The sequence below is a fragment of the Glycine soja genome, chromosome 12 (assembly GCF_004193775.1).
Source record: "Glycine soja cultivar W05 chromosome 12, ASM419377v2, whole genome shotgun sequence".
Taxonomy (NCBI): Eukaryota; Viridiplantae; Streptophyta; class Magnoliopsida; order Fabales; family Fabaceae; genus Glycine; species Glycine soja.
The window spans coordinates 43,361,206-43,386,632 of NC_041013.1; the positions used below are offsets into that span (position 1 = coordinate 43,361,206).

The 25,427-nt window shown below is 27.5% G+C and overlaps 1 protein-coding gene across 2 annotated transcripts; it reads right to left on the minus strand.

Annotated features, from left to right (window-relative positions):
• Positions 1 to 13,056: 13,056 nt before the first annotated feature.
• LOC114379118 (protein LIGHT-DEPENDENT SHORT HYPOCOTYLS 10-like) lies at positions 13,057 to 15,522 on the minus strand. 2 transcript variants are annotated; one of them, XM_028337701.1, is made up of 2 exons: positions 14,853 to 15,522; positions 13,057 to 13,348 (listed from the first exon to the last, which is right to left on the minus strand). In XM_028337701.1, the coding sequence occupies exon 1, from the start codon at positions 15,426 to 15,428 to the stop codon at positions 14,871 to 14,873; it is 558 nt and encodes a 185-aa protein (XP_028193502.1). In that variant the 5' UTR covers positions 15,429 to 15,522; the 3' UTR covers positions 13,057 to 13,348; positions 14,853 to 14,870. The 2 variants fall into 2 exon arrangements, with proteins under 2 accessions (XP_028193502.1, XP_028193503.1); XM_028337702.1 differs by lacking the exon at positions 13,057 to 13,348 and adding an exon at positions 13,843 to 14,389.
• Positions 15,523 to 25,427: the final 9,905 nt, after the last annotated feature.

Consider the following 25,427-nt stretch of genomic DNA (forward strand, 5'->3'; position numbering starts at 1 on the left):
GAATATATCACATCACATTTAATCATCAATTTTTTTTTTTATAAAAATTGATAATAGAAAAAGATATATCACATTTTATATAATTTTGATACAATTTCATGTAATACCTATCAACGTACGTATGATTAGAAAATTGACTTTCACAATAGGAAAAGAAGGTTGATGGAATAAAACACGTACTCATTCCATTACCACCGCAAATATGAAACCCTTTTTCCTAAAAACAAATATATCCATTCAAGAATCAAAATTGGAGATGCTTTTTTGGAGGTGCTAACGTTGTTTGATGATATATATTCGGATGTAAGCTAAAGGCATATTTATAGGGAGAGGTTAATGCGCTTTTCTAAGTCCTTTGCTGTTTGTTGATGTTATAGGGGTTATTACTACTCGTTTAATTTTCTTGTAATTCGTTTCTTTTGGACTTTAGCCTCCCATTAAATACCAATAACTAAATAAATTGGATGACCATTTATATTTTTTTATGCAATGACCATTTACACTTGATTTTTTCTTCATTCCCATTTCACACCATTCGCATGGAAAATGAAAACATTTATAATTTTGTATTGGTACTTATGAACAAAAGTAAAACAAAATAATTAAAGTTGTTGGCACAAATTATTTGATAATTGAATTTCTAAATCAAAGTTTGAGATTTGATTTTCGTCTTAGACTTAGACATAGAGTCAAATAAAAAGTCTCAGAACAAATACTTTCAATTACAAAAGAAGTAAAATAAAATAAAGTCACTCTATGTACTTGTATTATTTATAATTTTGTTTTTGTCTGTTTAAATTTTTACATTTAACGTTATGTATGGCAAAACAGAGGAAGGAAGCACACAGTTTCACAAATCATATAGACTAATATATAGGCACGGTGTGCATGTTTATGCATCATGAGTCAACATACATTAACCTGCATTGCGTTTTCTATTTTATTTTTAATTACTATGATTACGTTGGAACTGACAAGAACTAACTCACTATGAGTCACAAAGCATGTGAGGGCAGATTAAAAAACTTGATTAATCAATAATATGGTACCGATCGCGCTTGCTTTTATGACGATCACCCACTTGTAATTTAATGATGATCAGCAGCAAGGAGAGGAGCATGTTTCCATGCGATTTTGGTTAAAAAAAATGTTTTTTCGAAAACAGAAAATTCCCTTTTTTTACAAATGAGACTCAAGTTTGTTGCGAATTTTGTTTGAAATTTTATCTCCAAGACTAAAAGAAAGTGAATAATTTTAAGAATATATCTATAAAAAATTCCATTTTTTTTTCAAAGGGAAATCGAATTCAAACTTCAATTAAATCTTTTCCACAGTTCACATGGAACTGTCTATGTGTTCATGAATGAGTTGTGAAATTGATATATAATAGGCTTAATTGCTTAATTTTACTGGAGTAGACTTATTTCATTAGTAAAATCATTTCTATAGAAATAGAAAAAACAATACAAGTGGGAATTCAATGAGAAATATGGGGATTAGGTAAAGTACTAGTAGCTCGAATTAGCTTGTGAGCAACTACATTTCTTTGTTACTTTAGAAACTCAATTTTTAAGTTTGGCCAAGTATGAAGGAGTCCTTTAGGGTGAAAAATATTTAACTTTGAAAATACAATATCAAAGCATTAGGGTTAAAAATAAATTTTAAACTTTGTTTCACCATCATGGCTAATAAACCCTTGGCGGCTATGAAAGCACATACTTCTATGTTCTTTACTTACTTTTAGTTTTGTTGCATGATAGCCAATTTATTTCTCTTAACCCTACTCATTTAAAAAAAAAAAACTTTATATTTTGAATTGACATGTATTTTCAAAACTAGTTCAAGGACGGAGGATTCTCCCTCACTTGTATATTTTAGTGTGGGATTATTTTTAGTCGATGTAAAACTTGAATTATTTCCAATAAATAATGGAAACGGTAAACAAAATAAAGGAGAGATAAAAGCGTTGAGTGTTTGTATTGGTTCGCCTTAATCAAACACTGCTTTCAGTCCTTAGCACACGTCCAAGAATTTTATTAACATGTAAGTTACAAGTATTCTTTAATCCAAGCATTTGCACTCTTAACATGAGTATTCTTTGACTTACTTCTTCGAGCTTAACATGAGTATTCTTTGACTTACTTCTTCGAGCATCAATTCAAATATTGTTTGCACACAAGTCTCTCTAGGCCCAAGTTACAATATTCTTTGAATAGAAAACCTTTTCAGCCTCTAACCATTTTCACCGAGAAAATGTTAAGGGTAAAGGTCACTGACTATTTCGTCTTAGCAAGATGGAAATTTAGTTAGAGACTTTTCTTTTGATGCTCAATATTTTTAGTAAGCAAAACAAGACAAGAGATGAAGTGTTAAATAGCAATTTTTTGTGTGTGTAAAAGTTATCTTCTTGTTCTTTATTCTTTGATTCTCTAGTATTTATAGGCAAGCTGGAAGTGACCAAGTTTCTACTTTTATTTTTATTTTCTTATATTATTATTTCTTTAATAAACTAATTTCCTCGAATCTGACTCAAAGCTAAAGCATAAACCTTTTTCAATAACATTTTTGCTCATATATATAATCTGAAGCTATTGAAATCAGAATTGCATCTTCAGAAGAAAAAAAATCTAAGGAATCTAAATATAGAGTTTAGACAATTTTTTGCCTTTCTTGATTCATCGATCTCAACTAAACAAATCGCAAAAAAATCTTAACTGAAGAATGACTTCTTTTACTATTTTAGATAAAAGAAGTTTATTCTTAATCATCAACAGCTTTATCATTTTATTTAAAATAAAAGTCATTGTCATTGTTAATTAAAAAAAAAAGTGATTTATTTTGGTTTTATTGCTAGCTTGGCACTTGAAAAAAGTCTCGCACTCTAGGGGCCTTCACTCCCTAAAATTCTCTTTGCCCTTATATTCGGTTCACATCTAGACAAGTGAACTTCTCCACTTTGTTTTTATTTCACTCTTTCCATACTTCTATCCTTCTTAATTCATCCCAACTAAACCAAAAAATGACTCCTAATTGGAAAATAACATTTTTTTTCTTTCTATTTTCAATAAAAAAAAAAAGCTAATTATTTTACATAATCAACATCATGATCATTGTATACTTTGTATATTAATCAGGTCGACCCAACACTAAATACCTAAGTAAAATTTGAGAGCTAAACATTGTTTTTCCTTAAATAAAAAGATTATATATATGCGGGATCAATGGGAGTGTATGTGGTTTTGCAAGAAAAATTGGTAGAACCAACGCGGAATTGTGGGGGGGTGTATGAAGGTTTGTGGTTAGCTTTGCAAAATGGTTTTACTGAAGTAGAGCTCCAGGTACATTTTGAATCTGTGGTGAAGAATCTATCTGGCAACAAACAAGGTTGTGCTGCCAGGTGGGCTCTTATTAGAGAAATTTGTGCTCTTCTTAGTGATAATTGGAGAGTGCCGATTTCTAATACATATGGGGAAGGAAATATTTGTGCTAATGTTTTAGCCAGTTTAGCATGTAGCATAGAGTCTGAGTTTTTGATGTTCTGAGGTTGCTTTAGTTAATTAGCTGATTTTGTCAAGGTTGTTTCAACCCATCAACCCGTCTAATCTTGCTGTAATCTTTTTTTTCGGGCTTTTAGCCTCGTTCAATGATAAAAAAAAAAGATTATATGCGAGACTTTTTTAGTTACATATGTGATTTTTTTCACTTAAAAAATGAATATCAAATATTGTTTTTTTATTGGCCTAATAAAATTTGAACTTTTATTACTTTACCTTTGAGCCCGCCTTAATATTTATTATCTGGTTATATTTCAAATAAGTTTGTCTTCAAATAAAGACATTCGTGAAAAATATCTAAAAACTTCCTTATCATTGTTTTCAGAAAAGAAAAAAAAAATAAAGAGATCATTGTCAATCTTAATTAAAAAGGGTGGCATGTTTTGATGTGCTCGTCTTGCTCGAATGAAGCTTGAAGCTGTTGACTTTCTGACATGTATACTTTTTTAAGGTTTCAAACTTGTTAGCAACTCTTGTGATTATTCAAATCTCAATAATGATGCTCTTTTTTTTTTCAACAGGCATGGCGCACGGTTGATAAGCCAAAATAGTTATAACTTATAAGATAATAGCCTTGTCAATTATGTGAATATGTACATTATTTCAATAGCTTATCAGACCAGATATATAATCAATTGGTGTCCTATCATGTGGGGCGCTTTATTTTCAACGCATAATTAGAGGAGCCCCACCGCCACATGGGAGCATGTTGCATAACAAGTTCACAATTTTTATATATATAATAAAAAACAAGTCCATAATTGTGAACCAATATTTTTGTTATTTATTATTCTCTCCCCACACCCTCCCCTCAAATACGATTCTATTGAATACATGCATATAAAAAAGGAATTTGTTATTATGTGTACATTGATGCAATAGTATAAGTGCGTCAAAGACATTATATTATAGGTGATGATTATGGTGAGTTACGTTTGCATATGGTGTATATATCAGTAAAATGACCGATAATAGAAAGTTTCTAGAAATGAATTTTTGAGGAATTAATTGAAAGTGCATGTCGTATTAAAAAATGAGCTCCTGTTCTTAATTTAGATTGTATTTTTAACCTCATTTCTTTATTTTCCCTATAAAAAATCCAACGACTTTTTTTTTACTAATTTAATATAATTTGTTTTTAAAATTATTAAACTAGTGTAATTTTTTTTTTTTAAAAAAATAGTTCTATAATACAGAACTTAAATGAAATGGTCTCATAGTGAAAATAGTGTCTTCCAATTATCAATTATCAATTATCATATATATAAAAATTGTTTATTCATGTAAATCATTTTTTAAAGTCATGTTTAAAATAAGTTTTAATTATTTGATAATATAGAAATTATTATATAAATACTATATAGCCAAATTAAAATTATTAAGTAAATCCTTATAAAAACAAGTTATAACAAAGTAAATCATACTCATAGACTAGGACTTGTTTTTTTTTTTTAATGTAAACAATTATTGCCATAAACATTTTGAGGCATTTAAAAACTGTCAAAAATAACTCTTGTTAACAGTAAAAAAATTCCTATATAAAAAAATAATGAGATAATTCGTGTTTATCAGCAGTTTTTTAAAACACTAGTAAGTTCTTTAAAATGTAATAAAACATAATATTTCAATAGCTTATAGACCAGATATATAATCAGCATGTGCCCTATCATGTGGGGGGCACTTATTATAGTTTTCAAAGCATAATCAAATAGAACCCCCACCACATTTGAAGCATGATGTAAAACATGTTCCAAAAATTATACATCATATATTGAAATCATACTTTTACTATATAGGTGGGAGTGTAAAAAATAAAATTACAGAGTAAAAATACGATCTCGTTATATATTATACAACAGAATGATACTTTTGTTATACAATTTTTTCACACAAAAAAATAAAATAAAAACAATTTTGTTTTGTTGAATATTAAATCAGAATCATATTTTCGTTAAGAACCTGTGTCACCTCGACCTAAACAATACCGCACACCAACAACACCTCTGCAACACCCCGAAGGCGATGCACCACCACCACCACCGTGCCGCTGTACGGGGGGGGGGGAACGTGCGGGATTCCATGGCCTCATCGAAAAGAAGAAGTGCCGCCAATGTTGTAGCATCAAACTCATTGAGAAGGAGAAGCATCACTCAACAAAACCTCTGAGACGCGACAAAGCTTTGTTGTGAGTGGAATGGGCGTAGCAGATTTGGTCGTGGGTGGGGTGTGTGCACGACAAATCTATACATAGATGGGGTGTGCAGGGCCTGGTGATGCTCGGACAGCATGGAAAGTGAAGCGACAATGGTGGGGTGAGAAGAAGGTGAAGGGTAAAATAATCTTTTGTCATATTTGTAGGGGTCAATAGCAATGAGGTGGTGGGAGCTAGCCAAAATCAACTCCCCTTTGCTCCAGATTAATTCGTCAACAACTAGGTCCTTGTGGACTATCCAACATTTTTGGGTCATTACTTTCTGTACTTCAGAAATGCTTCTTGCACCTCCATAATTTTTAATATTTCCAAATTACCCTTCCTTTTTTATAATTTCCTCCCTCGCCTCCTTTCCCCTAAGTGGAGCCACTCCTTCACCAGTGCATATCTTTAGACTCCAATTCGTGATTCCTCAAAAGAGTCCATTAAAACCACAAATGCAATGCACCAACAACACTGCATCAACAATTTGAGGTATCAGCAACCAGCATAAGAAAGCTAGATAAGTACACCTAGACTAACCAATGTATGGTATAAGATTGAAGGTAGGATAGTTAAACTAATTGATAATCCAACACTTGTTATGCTTCACTAACTGACCACCATCATTATTTTTGCTTCAAATTGGAATTGCCTAATAAGAAAGTGTTATTTGCAATTATTCCAAATTAGGTGATCCAGGACGTATATATTTTCTATACTCCGGATTGACAATTTAGGAATAAAAAATAAGTTAAATTGTAATCCTATAATTTTCGTGATATAATCCTCTATTTTTAAATAAAAATATTTAGTCTCTTTTATTTTTAAAAATAAACAATTTTAATTTTTTTAATGTGACATATTAATATTAATGTGACATTTAAACAAACCTTTGATATGATGTTTATGTAACAAAAATTTAAATAAAATAAAAAATAAAAAAAATTGATTAGAATTGAACTCATGATTTCTTATTTAAATATAAACAATAAATCATATTTTGAATATTTTACATATTTTTATTTTTATTTTATTAATTTATAATTAAATTTCATAAATTATTTACATAAATCATTTTTTACTCTAATTATACAAATTAATATAACTGTATCAATTAGTATGTAAATTATATAAATTTATTTTTAATGTGTAAACCAATTTTATTCTAATTATATAAATTAGTAACATTTTAATATTTAATTTTTTTTAGGAAACGTAAATGTAAATATTTTCATTTTAACTATAAAAAATTATTTAGTACATAATTTTTAATATTAATTATATGAATCAATAAAATTACATAAATTAATATGCAAATCATTTTATGTAATTTATCAAAATTATGTACGTTTATTTTTATATACAAATAATAATTTTTTATTTTAATTATAAAAAAATAATAAGTTTTTAATTTTAATTTTTTAGATCATTTAAATATTATTTTAAATTTACATAATTTGTACAAGTTACATAAAATAATTTTTTAAATAATATGTATATCAGTTTGTGTATTTTTTTAAAATTATACTAAAATAAGAGCAATTTCTCATCAATTTGTATTAAAATAAAAATAAATACATGTAAAATTAAATATTAAATATATTTAAATATTAAATATTTTATTTTAATTTTAAAAAATTTATAATCCCAAATAAATTAATAGCTCTTGACTAATAACACATATAAAATAATATTAATAATATTAACTAAACAAAATAAATATTTTAGGTGTTTATTATTTTGTCTAGAAATAAAAAATCATAAGTCTTACTCTTACTAATATTCTTTTGACTTTCACTTTCTTTAATCATTTGCTACATAGAAGCTATGATGTTAACATCATACATAAATTTAAGTATTAAAATGTTTTAAATGTTATATGTTAACGGTTGATTTTAGATGGTCAATAGATAAAAATATCAAAATTACTTATTCTAAAAAACATGAGGATCAAAATCATGAATTAAAAATTATAAGAGACTAAAATTGTAATTTTAAAAAAATGTTTTCAACTGGTTCAAGACCATTAAAAAGCACTTATGCATTAAACAATCCAAATTGTGCTATGAGATTCCATAAATCATTTTGATCCCCTAATCCGGAATATTATCAACAACAGTTAAGAATAAGACAATTCAGAATTGTCAAAAAACAAAACACATCGCAGATTAAGCAATCTGTAACTCAAATTCGACTGTAGAATAACCAAATTCAAAAACAAATATTCAACAGAAAAAGAAAATGCAAAGCAAACTTGTGCTTCAAATGTTAATGTTTGTTGTTGGTCGTCGACGTGTGTGGTATCACAAATGTCATCGTACGTGTGTCCTAGTGGTTGTCGTCGAAGAGCTCTTCTCTGTTATAGCAGTAATCGTTGAATGGGAGGAGGCGCACAAGAAGACCAAACAAATTTAGGGTAACCAATGAGGTGGAAGAGAGGAAAAAGGGCACAGTGGGGTATTTTTGGGAATTCAATTTTGTTTTAAAATGATATGGGTTGCAGGAGGCAATTCGTGGGATCCAGGAAGCAATGACCCTTTTTGGTTGATTGTTGAAGGATTGACAAGTGTACAAATTTGTCCCAAGTAGTAAAGTTAACGAAAGTTTGAGTATCTTATCCACAAGGATTTTATTTATACTTAAATAGATGAATATTTGATTAAGAAAAAGATTTGAAAAGTTGTAGAAAAACATTAATTTAAATTGACAGAAAATTAAATCAAGCAAGAAAAAGAATTAAACATGAATTTAAAATAATTAATTAAAGACATAAAAGATGAGAAAATACAATAGTATTGTAGAAGAAAATTCATAAGATAAGAATGTTGGAAACTTAGCCTACCAAAGCTATTTCTTGATGTAATGTTAATGATTTTTCTCTATTTATAATTATTCTAATTTATACCTGCATCTACTAGTATACTCTAACTTTAGTCCCCCGCACGAAAGCACCTAATTTATCTATTTTCTCTCCTAAATCCCTTTGTAGAGCTAAAATAGTAAATTGCATTAAGAATAGAAATGTATAATAGGCTAAACAAATATCAACATATCCATAGTGATGACTTTATTTAGATACAATTTCCTAGTTTTATTAAAAAATAATATTTCCCAACGCTACCTCTAAAACTTACCATGCAAATGGGTGATCAAGTCACAAGCAATAATATTAAGCACAAGAAAGGATAATGCAAAAGTAATATTTATAAATAGATAGGAAGATAAATTATATCAAGAGTAGTTGGTTGTCAAGTTTAATTCATGTTTGAGCTGGAGATTAGTGAGCTTCTGAATTAGTACTCTTCTCTTTTCTTCTTTTATAGTTGGAGATTAGTGAGTTTCTGAATTAGTTTGATGTCCTTAATTAGTCTTTTTTTTTTTAATTATTCTGCTTTCCTCAATTAGTCTTCTTTTCTTAATTAGCCTTACTTTTCTCAATTACCTTGCTTTTCTTAATTAGTCATTCTTTTCTCAATTAGCTTGTTTTTCTTAATTATTCATGTATTAGGTTTTATTTTACCCACTAAACTTCATAAATCCATCATTTTTAATATTTTTTACACAAAAACTTAAATGATGTTAATTTAATAATTATTTACTCAAAAATAAAAAATTAAAATAGAAAAATTACACATTCCTCTATAATTTAACCTCAAATATACTCATAATTAGCAATTATCACTAATCCATATCCTACATAGGCCATGCACCCTTTAGGCCCAACATGTTGCCACCTATTTGAAGCATCGTTAGCAACACTTTTTTTTAATATCATTTGTCTAACATTCTTATTCATTGAAATTTGTTAAAATTATAAAATTTGGTATATTTCACTTTTCATTTAACCAGTTAGATGGAGTGTTGCTGACACATATGATATAGTTTTCTCAATTTTACTTTTTTTTATTAAATATGATATTGATAATGATATATAATAAGTTTATGTAATTTTTTTGGATACTTTATAAATAAAACTTTACAAGAGTTAGAAATTAATTTAATATTAAAATTATAAATACTACAAAATATATCGTTATCAAGAAAGTCAAATTAAAATTTGCATAAAAGTATTACATAAATATATCCATTTACGTAATTTTATATTTTTTGGTTACTTCAACAAATAATTTTATTAAATACTCATGATCTAATAAGATAACTTTTAGCTACTAGTTAACTTATTAATTTTTAACTAACTTTTCAACTAATTTTATAAAACATAATCTAAGTCTAACACAAATTGACAAAATCTTTATAATATATAAGCAAGTATTAATATCCTTAATAATTCATTGACAAAAAGTTATATCACTATTATGTATCATATGTGATTGTTTCTTAATAAGTTAGGCCAATCAAGTTGGTTGATCTCTAATGTATATTAGAAAAGTCATCTAAATTATAGTCACCCTAGTCATCCCTTGATAAAAAAATATTTTGAAAGTCTTGTAGCAGTGAACAAAAAAAGAACATATTAAAGTTTTACATAGACTAAAGTCTTCTTTTTCCCTTTTTCTCAAAATCCTTACTGCCAAACATATCCTAAAGCAACAAAAATCTCATTAACAAAAAAAACAACAAAAATCTAATTTCTGACACGATTGTAATATAGAAGTAGAAAAATCTGAACACGTGTGAGGGCTTTGCACGTAAACAAGAGCATTGGATGCATGATATAAGTAATTAAACTCCTTGTTTTGTATAATATGGAGGCATTCTCCTAAAGAAATATTTTGTTTCAAATATCAAATTAAATTATTATAGAGTACTTGTGCCTAAGAGCAACTGATCTGAAATCACGAAGAGAAAGCTTGAGTTCTTGCTGCATCGATCTTAAGAGCAATCTAACTCATGGCTTTTTTTTAAGCTTACTTTGGTTAATAGAGGTTCATACAGTAAGCTTCTAATTGTAGACGTATTTACTTGCATTTTTTTTTTTTTGTAATTTTTAACTTTTAAAAAATCTTTTCAACTGTTATTAATTTTAAATCTTGATCATCAACTACATATATTGCAGTTGTTTTTTTTATATATATATAAATCGCGATGCATATATAACCTAGCTAATTGGCCCATTAACCTATATGAATGTAATATAATTTGAAATTAAGCTCTCTAAGGATGAAGGCTGATTTCTCTAAAACTCTTCTCTTCTATAAACAGATTTGTAAAAGCTGCAATCAGGACAAATTGTTTAGCAATTACTACATAAGGAGACAGCTAGATCACCATTTTGATCAACCCCTAGTGATGAGGACCAGCATTTCTTTCTATTTTTAATATAAACATACAACATTGTCTTGCATTTGCTATAAAAGAACTATATATTAAAAGTAAAACATCTCAATAAACCAAGGGGCGTTTTTTTTCTATAATTCTTTTTTGATTTTTTTGTGGTTCTATCGGCCAAGGTTTTTAATTAAGTAAATATTGTGGTTTTAGGACCCACTCTAACTGCATTTTTCGAAATTGCCGAACCACAACGGCACAACACCTAATGGACCTACTTTAATATTATTAGAATTCCAAATAATGCAGTAAATCATGGATCAAATCTTCCAACAGAAACTCAAGCTTAAGGTCCCATCAACAACTAATTCGCTGGTGCCAATTGTAAAATTCTTATCCTCACAAATTAGCTTTCTATTATTATATGAATAAATTGCTCCTAAGTAGCCTTACTGTTCATCCAACATATAGAAAATCCTAATTAATTAACTCAACCACAGAAATAAAGGTTATTGGAAATTAAACTTTTTCTAAAATTTTAGATTCTCGATATTTAATATCTTCCAAATTCCCAATATAATATAAATATCATTCACGTACCTTTAAGTAAAGGTTTAAGTTTTTAGGATAATATCAAAGTCTTTATAACCAAATGATCTAGAGTTTATTTTTTACTATCTCTATTTTTCTAATAAATTTTTTTTAATTTCACCATAAGGTAAGTGAGTCCATTATTCATACTTAAATATTTAATTTAAGTCCAAAAACTCTTTTTAAGTTTTAAAAATATAATATGTAAACAATATGCATCTTCGTTTAATAGCTTAAACTTTTGAAATACATAACCATCAATAAGCTGATGTGTATTTAAGTGTAACACTAAAATGTCAACTATAAATAAAACCCTCACTCAAAGATTACAAATAAATAGCAAGAGATTAGAAATCGTGACGCATTTAGAAATTTTAAATTATGAGAGTAATATTTCTTGGTATAAATTAGTGAGGATAATATTTATATTATACATTGTTTTTCCAATTATATTTCAAATTATAAGAACAATTTATAACTATGCATATATTTTATACTAAGAAGAAACAAAATTACTCCAAAAACTCATAAGCTAGATTCGTTTCTGAGTAGAAACCATAGAAATGGCAAAGCGAAACAACTAATTACAGTCATATCACAATTCTAGCTCTCCTATCATTGCAACACAATGCATAATATGTCATACATACTAAATCTAGATATAATGTGCGTAAGGATTGAGCTAGCCTAATGCCTCATATCCCCACCATTAAAGCTACATGTCATATAGCAATATTTCAATATCGAAAATATAATGGTAAGATAAATAATCAAGCATATTTAGGATGTATATATTTAATTCTTCATGACTAGATCCCATTTATATAGCATATTGATGTATAGTTTTCTAGGGAGTATTTAGTTTAGTTCCAATCTAGCTAGTTCTAATGAGAGTTGAGACCTATAGATAGGATCCTTATTAATTGGACATATTTCCTCATAACATTCAAGGGATGGTAATAGTCATTTTAAAGTATAATTAATTGGTGATTTCCATCGGATGGAATACCAAGAGATATGCCTAATATAGATATTAGGAGCATAACAATATTTAGTATCAAATAGATCTACATGATTAATCATTCACTGAAAATGAAAGGAAAAAAAAAAAAGGTGAGGGATATCAAGTCAAAGATATCGATTAAACTGAGGACTGCAGAGGTATCCGATGTTTTTCAAGGGTTAATTGACTTTCATTATATCTATGTATATGTGGGACATCATCTTACATATTTGTGGGGATAGCATCATGGATTGTGCGAAAAAGATTAGTCTCTATCTTCTCGATTTCCTTTTACTATCAATGTTTGTGTCACTTCTAACTAACTTATTGGAGGTCTATCTCATTATTCAAATATATATCTTCTATGCGTACATGTCAGTTGTATATATATATAAGAATAATGTATGCATGTGGTCATGTATATGTATGAAAAGTAAAAACAAAAAAATTGTTAGAAATTAAAAAAGGATAACTAATCCTTCACATTTTAATCAGTCTTTCTTGTAGTTGCATATATATATATATATAAGTAAATATCATACAGGGACTTAACCCCAATGTTAATTAAACTCTTCGCCAACTTCATTCTAAACTCTCATTCAAAATAACAAAATTAATACACTCCTTGACACATAAAGACCACGCGGAAAGGGTTAAAGTTGACCCAGGGATATGTCTAGCATAGTCGATTGTAACTAGAATTCCAAGACTCCAGCTGAAGTTATAATATCCAAGGCCTAGCAACAGATTCATGACTTTGAAACAATTTAGGGATATCTGAAATCAATTAAATAGTAAACCCAAAATTAAATTAATGCAAAGGAGATATATTATGTACTATAATGCCAAATATGTATAGATCAATTACACATTGTGATTGTGGTGCCAACCCGTTGTTGGGATACAATGTATATATATCCAAGACACAATATATTTCCCTTAATTATCATTACCGAAGATAAAAAAGAAAAATGTAGAAATGCTAGAAGATCATATAGTACGGTCATGCTGATTATATTGTCAAATGAGTTTGTAGTGTGGAAAGATAATAGAATAATAGTGTATACAAATTATTATTTATTTTAAATATTCTATTAATATTTTTATTTTTTATTTTTTTTCTTATCATATCATAAATCTTATTATATATATTTTTATATTTCCTCTTTAAGTATATGATAACTAAGTATATGATAACATATCAAGTATTTATCAAATATTTTTCAAGAAAATATATGTAAGTTATGTCCGAATGTCAGATATACTTATATAATAACAGCACGAAAGAAAAGGACATTCATATGATGGGAAATGTGAAAAAAAAAAACATAATTCGTTAGAATAAGACAAAACTTTATGAAAGCAAGAGATCATTTTTGGTTCTAGCAAGCTATTGTACACCAATGAAATTTATAAACCCCAAGAAACCATGAGCAGACAAGACTCTAGAAACAGCATCTAATTTTCCCACAACCATGGATCTTGAACCTTTTCCCCCCCGATATTTTTTATAATATAGTTAACAACATAATCTATTCATAACTCTAATTTTAAATTCTCAAATTTTATATCATTGCAGTGGTTACATCGTTTGTGGAAGCCACAGCAAGGGAGTACCAATAACACTAAATAAGAAGCAAGATATTGTGCGGAAAAGCAAACTATATATAGGCAAAATATATATTATATTATATTATATAGGCACAAAAGACATAAATACGAAATGTAGAAACCATGATAACATTGTCTTCTTGCATGCGACTTGTGAGAATGACAGGTAGACAATGGATGAGAGTGCATTTACCCAATATCCCTCTACTGTATATCCTCATTCAGTGCAATGTTAAAAAGAAACAAGAAACTGATCAGTAAAGTACGTATTTACTATTAGTACACCATTTGTATCATGTATAACTACATGTAAAATACATATAATTTAGGGTTTTGAAGTCCATGAATTAGGGTTTTATTATAGAATGAAATGCAAAAGAACTTATTATATATGCTTGAAATAGTACTGTCTGCTGATGGGATATATATGACTGATGATGAATTTTCATTTCTCAGTGCTGAAAATTCAACCAGCAAACATTCAACTACAGAGTATATAATTGTCCAAAAACTATAGCAACCAATTACTTGTTCAATATGTCATTATTTATAAAACACTGTCAAAGCTTCAAATAGAATAATCATCCTTAATTTCCCATGTCAAAATTAAACAGCAGCAAGCAAAATCCACAAATTAAACAGTAGTACTAATTATGAAAGAAAATTTTACCACATGAATACTTCATTATTACTGCATAGGCAAGTTTGAGTAGGAGGTGTCTCCGTTGGGCTTGATAACATTCCTCTTCTTCTTTTTCTTCTTATAAGGGATTCCTCTAGCCTTAGATTGAGAATCTCTCACCTCTCTAAGATAGACTCTTATGGCGCCACTTGCAAAGGGATTGGTCTCAGGAAGGCCTCCATTTTCTTCATATGCAGCTCTCAACCTTCCAATGAGAGCATCAAGGCTCCCCCAAGCTTGTCTGAGAGGGCAAGTGCAGGGTCCTGGTGGCTCAGTTTGCCCAAAGAACAAACACCCTTGTGAGTGCACTTTGGTCTTCCCAAACTGGTCCAAGTAGCGAAGGAACTCAAGAACATGGTTGGAGCTGCACTGTGAGAGTGCCACTGGAGGCCTTTGGTTCCTCAGGTACTGTCCAAAAGTGTTCCAATCTCTTCTCTTCTGAGACTCATATCGACTCAGTGGTAACTGTTGTTGTTGATTGTGATGATGATCATCATCACCACCATGAGAGGGTCTTGTTGTTGTTGATGATCCTTCTGCTACCTCCTTTCCCTTGCTGGACATGTTTGCTACTACTGACAAATCATTTAGTATTTCTTTTTTGTGAAGTGTGAAAGGGAAATTTTGGTGGTGGAAGGAAGAGATAGACAAATAGACAAAATATACAATAGCAGTGGAAGAAGTTATATATATATATATAATAACCGATGGATTTGTCCGGTGTTATAAGATTCTTCTTATGTGTATGAAAAAATAATTTAGATTTCATTACATTGTATTGTATGAAAAAACAATTTATTTAATAGAAAAATAGTATTTTATTCTCATTATGTATAAAAAAAATTCATATAAAAAAATTTCATGTAAACGATTATTACATATCACTAGTAAAAATCTTTGATTTAATGGTTGAAAAACATTCTTAATTTTTTACCTAGAATAAAAAAACAAATTATTAGACATAAAAGAAAATTTGGAGATCACATCAAAGGGGAAGTGAGGGGACATGGGATGGGACCAATGAAAGTGCTTTAGCCCTTCTTTTTCTTCGTTGCCTACATTATTTCTTGCTTTAATGGTGTACTATTAGTATTAATCATGCTTTATTTTATATATATTTTTTATTATTTGTGCTTCCATCATCAAAGCAATTATTATTGGGTGATTTTAGCGTAATCAGCATTACGGTTAATAACTTGGTGTGACCATTTAGTAACACGCTAGGTCGTCTACACTTAGGGCCTTGTTTGCCACGCATTAGCAATTTTTGGAGATAAAAAGTTAAACTTGATACATGGCTTCCGTAACCTATTCTATAACACTTTGACATGCTAGGGAGCAGTATGGTATCACATCTCTTTCACATTCACACGGTCACAAAATGCGTACAATTTTTTTTTTTTTTTATCAGATTTGCCTCGTGCATTTTACTAATATAAGGAAATTAATGGAGCTGATTCAAGAGTAAACTAAAGGATATTAAGTATTTTATTAGGATATAATTTACAGAATCGAATTTTTGTTAGACTGTGTATAGGGGTGTACTTTATCCTATCATTTCCCCCCTACAATAATAATCTAATAGCTTTTTCTATATTAAAAAAGAGCAGAAATTAGAATCAGAAAAATTAAAGAGAAAATTTAAAACTTTTTCATTCTATTTTTATATATGGCTTTCTTTATAAGAATAAAACTTGCATGTTTCTCCAACTGATAGCTTGGGGGGGAGTAAACAATCGTTTTAAGTGGAAGAATGGGAGTAACTTGCACAATTGTTCATAGTAATCCACTAATCCCCAACCACGCGCTGGCACTTAATTACGTGCACGCGTAGTAAGAAGAATTTGTATACTATTTTTCACTTTTTTAATTAGAAAGAGGCTAATTTTGGAATTATCAAAATATTTTTAAAAAATGTATGTTACTAAAATACTTTTAAAAATGACGTAAAAATTACTCTTAAAAGCAAATGAGAGTACTTTGATATTTAAGATTATTTCAGTATGTTATATTTTAATTTATAATTGGTTTTTATCCAAAGTACCACATATATATCTTGTTTAAGAAAATAAAAATATTTTTTTAAAAATACTTCTTATATATAATGAACTCAAAAGTCAATGTTAAATGCACTTAAGAGCCATCTTGTTGTTCTGTAAAAAAAAGAGCCATATTGTTGTATTTCAACAATTAATGCATGATATAATCTTAAGTCCGGAGATTAATTTGCTTAAAATGAAACTATAATATTGTTGATTAAAAAATTAATGGTCAAGATTGTAACAAAATTTATACACATATATAACAAGATACAAATTAAGTTGTTAAAAATAAAATATTAATCCTGGAATTTTTTAACCAACAGTTATAATTATATATTTTTTCTTTTTGAAGTGCCTCCTAAAATATCAATTGTTAAAATTAGTTTTCCTATATTAAGTTTACAAAACTTTATATCATAAAAAAATTGTTGCTATTTTGTCAATTAACTTTATTTAATGTGTTTTTCATTATATCAAAAGTAATTTAACTCAATTAATTAAGCTAGGTGTATGAGTTATTGTAAACTCTTTAATATTTTTTTTATGGATAAAAAATTAATGTATATTTATTTGTTATAATATAAGTAAATATTTGTTGTAGGATTACAATCTTATAAATGTTTTATTTATCTAAAATTTAATATTCATATAATTATTAAGATACTATTATATAATTCAATACTCAAATTCATATTTATACTTTCATTTATTTTTTTATAAAATTCAATAAAGTAAAATGAATTTAGCAACACTTATAAGACTTCATTTACCTTTCTACTTTCAACATAACATAAATAACTAATATGTTGAAGTTAAGGTTAAATAATTTAAATAATATTCGAGTTTGATCTTTGACGAAAATAATTCTAATTATTGATAAGATTTTATTTACCTTTCTGACAAACTTTAGATTATTCAAAATTTGTTTTTCCTTATGACTGGAGGGGTAAAAAAAAGAGTAATTAGCAACTCCCCATACCTATACATTTCATATTTATTTTAATTGCATGTCTTGTTTTAAGTTTTTAATAATTAATTCACTTTTTAGTTTGATTAATGGTAAGTCATTTTTGTAACAAAAAATAAAAGGCAAGTCATTGATGTTGGGATTAAAATATTTACAAAAATAATCCTTGCAGTTTGCCAAATAATGGTTTCAGACAATGCAGTTAAGGATTTATTTTTTCCTTTACTAAGTTCGGTGTGTTACTGCCTTTATTTACTAATTAATCTTCACATGTTAAATCAGAAGTTATTATTTTGAAATTAACATATAACCCCTTTATTATCCTTTAAAAACGATAATATTATTGTTAACCTTTAGTTAATTGTCAATTTAATTAAGTTAAAATCCTTTTAAACAAATTATATATTTATATTTTCTTTTGAATATAATTTATTATAATTTATTTAAGCTTATATATATGTTTGGTTCAGTTTATTTTTAGAGAAATAATCACTTATTTCTTTCAGCTTCTTGAAAGAATTTTTGAAAAAAAAATAGTTTTTAAAAAAATTAACTTGAATTTAGCATGCTAGTAATGATTTATATTAGATAATTTATTTTATAAATAATTGTAAGATTTAATCTACCATGAGCGAAATATTTTCGAAATGCAAGGTTTCAAATTATCAACCAATGCAAGCAACTAATATTATTGAGTAATTACTTGGGCTTCAACTTCATTACCACAAAATTATTTAATTTTGACTATTATAGGAGAGAGGATGTCGACATATAATATTTTTAAATTACTCAGCTGACCCAAAAGCATTTTTCACAAGAATAAGCTAGCCAACAATAATTAATTAAAAAGTTGGTGGAAGTTAAGAATTCTAATGCCCACTAACAACTGCTAGAGATTAATCTAATATCCTAATATAAATTATATCTGTTTCCACCAGCATCACCAAATTGTCCGTTTTGTGTCTTAACGATAGCTCCTCTACTGAGGAATTTTATTGCTATATGATTTGTCGCACTTCACTAGCACTACGACCCAACATAGCTAATTCACCTCTCTAATAAATCTCCCCAATACTAAATAATATCCATAAGATTGGATGGTGCTTTTGTTGTTTCCCTCAAGTTTCCAGCATCTTTCCTATACTTGGACTTTACATGGAAACGTGTAAACCAACCATAGCGTTTTGGAAATACACTTTTGCAACTTGTTTCCATAATTCTAGCAACAAGTCAAATTGTCCAGAGTCTAGTATATATGGTACATACAAGTCCAGCTTGCCTGTGACCATCAGGAACCTTCAAGTTTATAAATATTTATTCCTTTCCTTTTTTTAATTTCCTTTATATATATATATGAACTTAGTAATTAGATAAAATTCCCTTTCATTAGGACGGGAGAAAATATCAATAGGAGAAAAATGTTTGGTTAATTAGTGTGTAGCCATATCTATTTAATAAGGTTGTTAAGAAAGAGGATAAAACGTATTTATATGGTGTAATGTGATGAAGTGCTAAACAAGTTCACCTGACAAGCTAGTTTTTTTTTTTTTTTTTTAAGGAACTAGCTAGTTAGTAATTAGGTCCAATGATATACACACATATGGGGAGAGTTTAATCTAATAGCTAGTTTATTTAATAATTTCATATAAAACTCACTATTAGATTAAAAAAGTTTCCTTTCATATAAATTATACATGTTTACAAAATGTTATATTAATATAAAATTATTTAATTCCTCGTTTACAAAATTTTGTATTAATATAAATTATATAAAAATATTAACTATTTGATGGTCTTTTTTATTATTGATATTTAATTTTGACAGAATTTAGCCCAAGAAATAATATAACATTCAATTTTTGCTAGTTATTCTTCAGTAATTAATCATTTATAAATATTATTAATTATTATCCTTTACAGAGAATTGTAATATATATTCCTTAGTAATAAAAGGCTTAAACATTATGGAAAAAAAAGAGGCTAGATTAAACATTTTTTTATGTAGTCGTTTTGTAAATATAATTAAATTTTGTGGTGAAGAGGCATGCACTTAGATAAATATTATGTCTGCAACTATGTTGGGGTGATACATTTAAATATATGTCACGTAACAATAAATGATAAAAAAGAGATTGTTTTCAAAAGTTTTAAATTTTACAAAAACTAAATTTAACTAAAAAAATTGAAATGCTAAACCTAGATTTAACTATATCTAAAGATTAGAAATATATTTTAACCATAATAAAACATGACAATATTCTTTATTTTCATAATTAAAAAAAAGCAACTACAATATAAATTGTGCTAATTAACAATGTTGATTTAAGTGATACAAGAAAATTAATTAGCTAAAATTTTTCAGATTTGACTTTTGTATATGGAAAGATATACATTAAAAAAACCTTAATTTACTTTCTTAGCTTGATCTATTCGAGTTGATTCATTTCACATTAGTCAAATCCTAAATTGACTTTCAGATACTATTTTTTTTTCAAAAAAATCTTCATTACAAAGGAACTATTCCTTTTTTTTTATCAACTAACCAAAATATATAAAATAAAAGGGATGTTTCAAATGAAAAAAAAAAACTCAAAATGAGAACTATGAATTTGGATCACAGTTAATAAAAACCAAACGGATGAGACGGAAAATCCAATGAAAATAAGTCATGTATGTGCTCTTCTTTTCAATTTGACGATCACGCCAACGCACAAGCAGCAACCCTTGTTCTGGTTTACGAGGATCTTCCATGGGAAGAGCACGAAGTTTGGCCGCACGCGCGAGACTACGATGAAGATACCACCATGGATGCTCAATGATCTGAAATCAAATATGATCTTCAATGGATTGTGTCGTAGGTTGTCACCGTTACAGAGCAAGATAAAAGAGACTCATCTATCACTCATTCAGTCGCTAATAAGACACCAATTTTTATTTACTATTTTATCGATTGATTTAATTATAGCGTGCTTGTGGATTTGATTTGGCTTCCTACTTTTCACAATATGCAATTTGAAGATTGAAAATTTTGATTTTGACTCTTCAATTGCATTTGCTATCTCCGTTTTGTAATTTAGTTGTCAAGACATGTGCTTCTGATTGACGTGTAGTTTTCAAACGTGAATGGGTTCAGAACGAGTGTACGTGAAGGAGAAGGGGGAAGAAAGCAAGAGCACGTGACTTTTTTTCTCTTTAGTAATTAAATATAGGAATGCAATTCTATTTTATCTATTTTATTCTCATTATAATTTTCATCACTTTATTTTAAAATTAAAACATTTTGTTTTCTTATTTTAAAAAATTTAAAAATTTAGATTTTCTATTTCAGAAAACAAATACTTGATTTTATATTTTAAAAAATATGTAATTTTTTTCCGTATTTTAGAAAATCCATAATTTTAGTTTAATATTTAATTTTATCTATTTAATTTTTTTATTTTTTACTTTGAAATTAAGTAAATCATTTTCTTGAGAATATATTAAATAAATATGTTAGGTTTAAGGATCAATTAGAATAAAATAAAAGAATTAAAATATGATCAAAATTAAAATAGGAAAATTAAAGATCTCTATTTTAAAATATAAGAATCAAAATCATAATTTTTTTAAATAATGTTTTAATTTTAAAATAGAGAGAGTACATATTAAACAAAATAGAAGAATTATAAATACATTTAAGCCTAAAATATACACATATGTTATAAATCTAAATTAATAGTCAAAATGAGTATTACGAGTCAAAATATATTTTAACATAATAAATTGACAAAAGAATAAAAAAGAAAATATACAAAATAAGGTATGCAATATTCTAACTGATTAATGTGTCCAGGATATTAATCCCATTAATTTTGGATTTTAACAAGGTTGGAAATATTCAAACTAATTAATGTTGAAGTCAAAATGAATAATGAAGAATGTAATGTAATAAAATAAATAAATAAAAATGAAATTCTCAGTTATTCATCATTGGATAATTTTACAAAAGATTGAAATAAAATAAATTTATCATTATATTTTTTATGCAAAGATCATAATTTTTTTTCACACCTGACCATCCTACTCTAACAAAGCAAGACATAAATAATTAATGCATGCAAACTAGATTTATCTTCTTAAAAAAAATTGCATCAATCTCTTCCAATATTTTGTGTCATTGTCAAATTAATTAATTTTCTTTTAATAATATATATATATATATATATATATATATATATATATATATATATATATATATATATATATATATATATATATATATATTATTAGTAATGACAACCGCATGACTATTAATTCACACGCTCTCAATGATAATTTATCATCATAATAATTTAAATAAATTAAATTTATCTCATAAAACAAGTAATTACAAAAATAGATAACTGAATAAATAAAAACGCTGACAATGATAAAAACATAAAAATAAATATGAATTGATTGCTTACAAACCAATAAAGTTAAACAAAAATATAATATTTACATGTCATGAAAAATTTAATAAATATAAAGAATTAATTTATTATATTTACAAGTTCGATATTGTATAGAATAATGTTTCCCTTTTGGTTCTTTATTTATGATTTTTTTAATTTGATTCTTTTTCTTTTAAAAGTTTAATGAAAAATATTAGTGACATTGTCTCTAATATTTTTTCTCAAAGACTCTTTCTATAATTGGTTAGAATTTATTAAAAATAATCAATTTTGACAATTTTTGTTTCTCATTTAATACAAATTATGTTTTCCAATAAATGAGACCAAAACCTAAAAAAAATTATATTTTTCAATAAATTCTAACCAATCATAAAAAAGTATTAAAAAGAGAGTGTCAGAGAAAATGTCAATAGCATTTCTCAAGTTGAATTTAGTCTTTTAGGTCTTGTGAAAAATTTTAGATCTTTGGTTAACACTCTATTCAAATCTCTTTCTAGTGTGTTCTTTGATATTTCAAGTGGTAGTCTCGATGATAATAATGGTATCGATAGCATTGGCGTTGGTTGTGGTGCCAACAATGATGACATTGGTGGTGTTGATGGTTTTGGTGGTGGCAACAAAGATGGTGGTAGTGGTGGTGGCATTGGCGACGACGAGGATTGTGATGGCGATGACAATAACAATGGTGGAAGTGGTATTAGTGGTGGTGGTTATAACAGTGCGGTTGCAATGATAATAATAATGATAGTAATGGTGGTGGTGGTGGCGGAAATGACCATTATCAAATATGAGGAATTTGTATTTTTTTAAAACTAAAAATTAAATTCACTAAACTTTTTTCTTGATTTTAAAAATTAATGTAAAAATATTTTTAAAATGAGTTAAGAACCTTTTCAACTTAATTTTTGTCAAACAAGTTTTTCTTTGGAAAAATGCATTAATTTGAAAACTAAAAACTCACAACCACCTCAAATAGACCGTTATGTTTTAAAGTGATTCAAAATGATCATTTCATCAAGCTAAAGTTAGTTATGGTGATAATAATAAGAACAATAGTAGTGGTGATGGTAGTAATGATCTTAAGTAAATTTTTTAATGTTTGTCTTCCATTTAATTTTATTAGTTTACATTAATCATTTTCAATATTATTTGTCATACTCATATGATACATCCCTATTTTATATATATATATATATATATATATATATATATATATATATATAATACAACTCATTTGAGAATAATTAATAACAATCATTAAATCATGATTAAAAATAATAGATGATTGGAATTAAAATATTTAACAAATCAAATTAAAATCTGATATAACCATTAAATCTCTAAAAGATTCACAAAACAAATTATATCCTAAAATGTCTTATTTATTGTTTATCCATCATCACTACCTCCACTGTCATGATGATCATCATCATTGTTGCTATTACTATTATCGTTGCTTTGGTGACAACAACGATGACAATGATGGTCATGATGATAATTGACAACAGTGGTGGTAACAACAATAATTATGATAATGATCTTAGCGGTGGAATGACAGTCATAGTAATGATGATGATGATGAGTTATCTAAGATATGTTAAGAAGTAATAATTGAGATTTTTATAAATTTGTTTTTACTTTGATTATTTTTAGAGATTTAATAATACATTAGATTTTAATTTAAAATTTTAAATATTTTAATTTGAACTATTTATTATTTCTAATGTTGATTTGATGGTTATTATTATTATAATCTTGTTTTTTATATAAGAATATTCTCACACAAGTTAATATATATATATATATATATATATATATATAGACACTGTAGTAAAGGCCAAAGGCCCAAAACTGTACAGTAAAGGTAAATCGTGCAAATCACACTTATTTGGAATTACTTTTTACAGGTTGGAAAAGTAAGAAACACCCACAACCACAAACTTATCTATACGATACCGACTGAATCAGATAGACTAAGGGGAGATTGGCCAAAGCAACACCTGAAAACTGTAGGAGTTGTATTCAAGATAACATATGAGGAATGGCTACTCTCATTTTCTTAATTAATATACAGTTTTTCCCTGCTTTTCACTAATGTCTTTGAGGTCTTTTTGAGGAGAGACTAGCTAGCCATCCCAATAATTGAGAGAAAACGATGACACCTCTCAACTTATTGGCCTTTTTGGCTATTTGATTATTGTAGTGCAAGTGTTGCAAAATGTTTTAGAATATATGAACAAAGAGATATTATCAACATCATGATCCAGTAGACTTAATTAATCACACTGATTATAAATTATTATTCCATTTAACATGGTGAAATCTTTGTTTCACATCTGCTCCTAGTCAGGGAGGGTAATCAAGGTTTACCCTTATCACCCATATCTTGGAGAGATTGTGTAATTGTAATGGGCCAAAATAATAATAAATGTACCAAAAGTTTGAAACAAGAAAATATTTGGGATTTGCAAACTAGCTGGGACAATTATCATCTTTAGCAAGTAATGGGAGAGACAATCTTAAATGGCTTCCAACTCGTAAATTTGCCTATGTTCTATTCCTTTATTTTATTTACATTATGAACTTTTATTCTCGTACTTTTTGCTTTGTTATAATGATGCAAGATCATGCATCAACATCAGTATCTTTTTTATTTTGGGCCATTAAGAATCAATTAATTAAACATTGATAAGGAAAGGGCACTCTTTTCCTTGGTGTTTTAATTTACGTTAATCTTTTTTCCCTTTAGGCCTACAAGAATCAAGGTTATTTATCTTCTTTAATTTACCTTGGAATAAGTTGTTTCAAATGATGCCTCTCTTATGCCATTTGTCTTAATTGAATGCTTTCCGCGAAAGATTATGAAGAACTATTTATGCCAATCATCATATCAATGAAATATTTCTCCAAAGGACAAAAGTCATCATTATCTATCTTTTCTTTAAGAATAAAATATTTAGGGGAGAAGATGTCGTCCCTTAATTTTGTCAAAGCAATTCCACAAACTCTCAACAAATACTTGCATCTTTTTTATTACTAAAACAAATACTAAGAATCTTTTGATTAATGCTGTTTGATCTTATTAAATAATTATTTAAGCAACTCTTATTGGCTGGCTTAA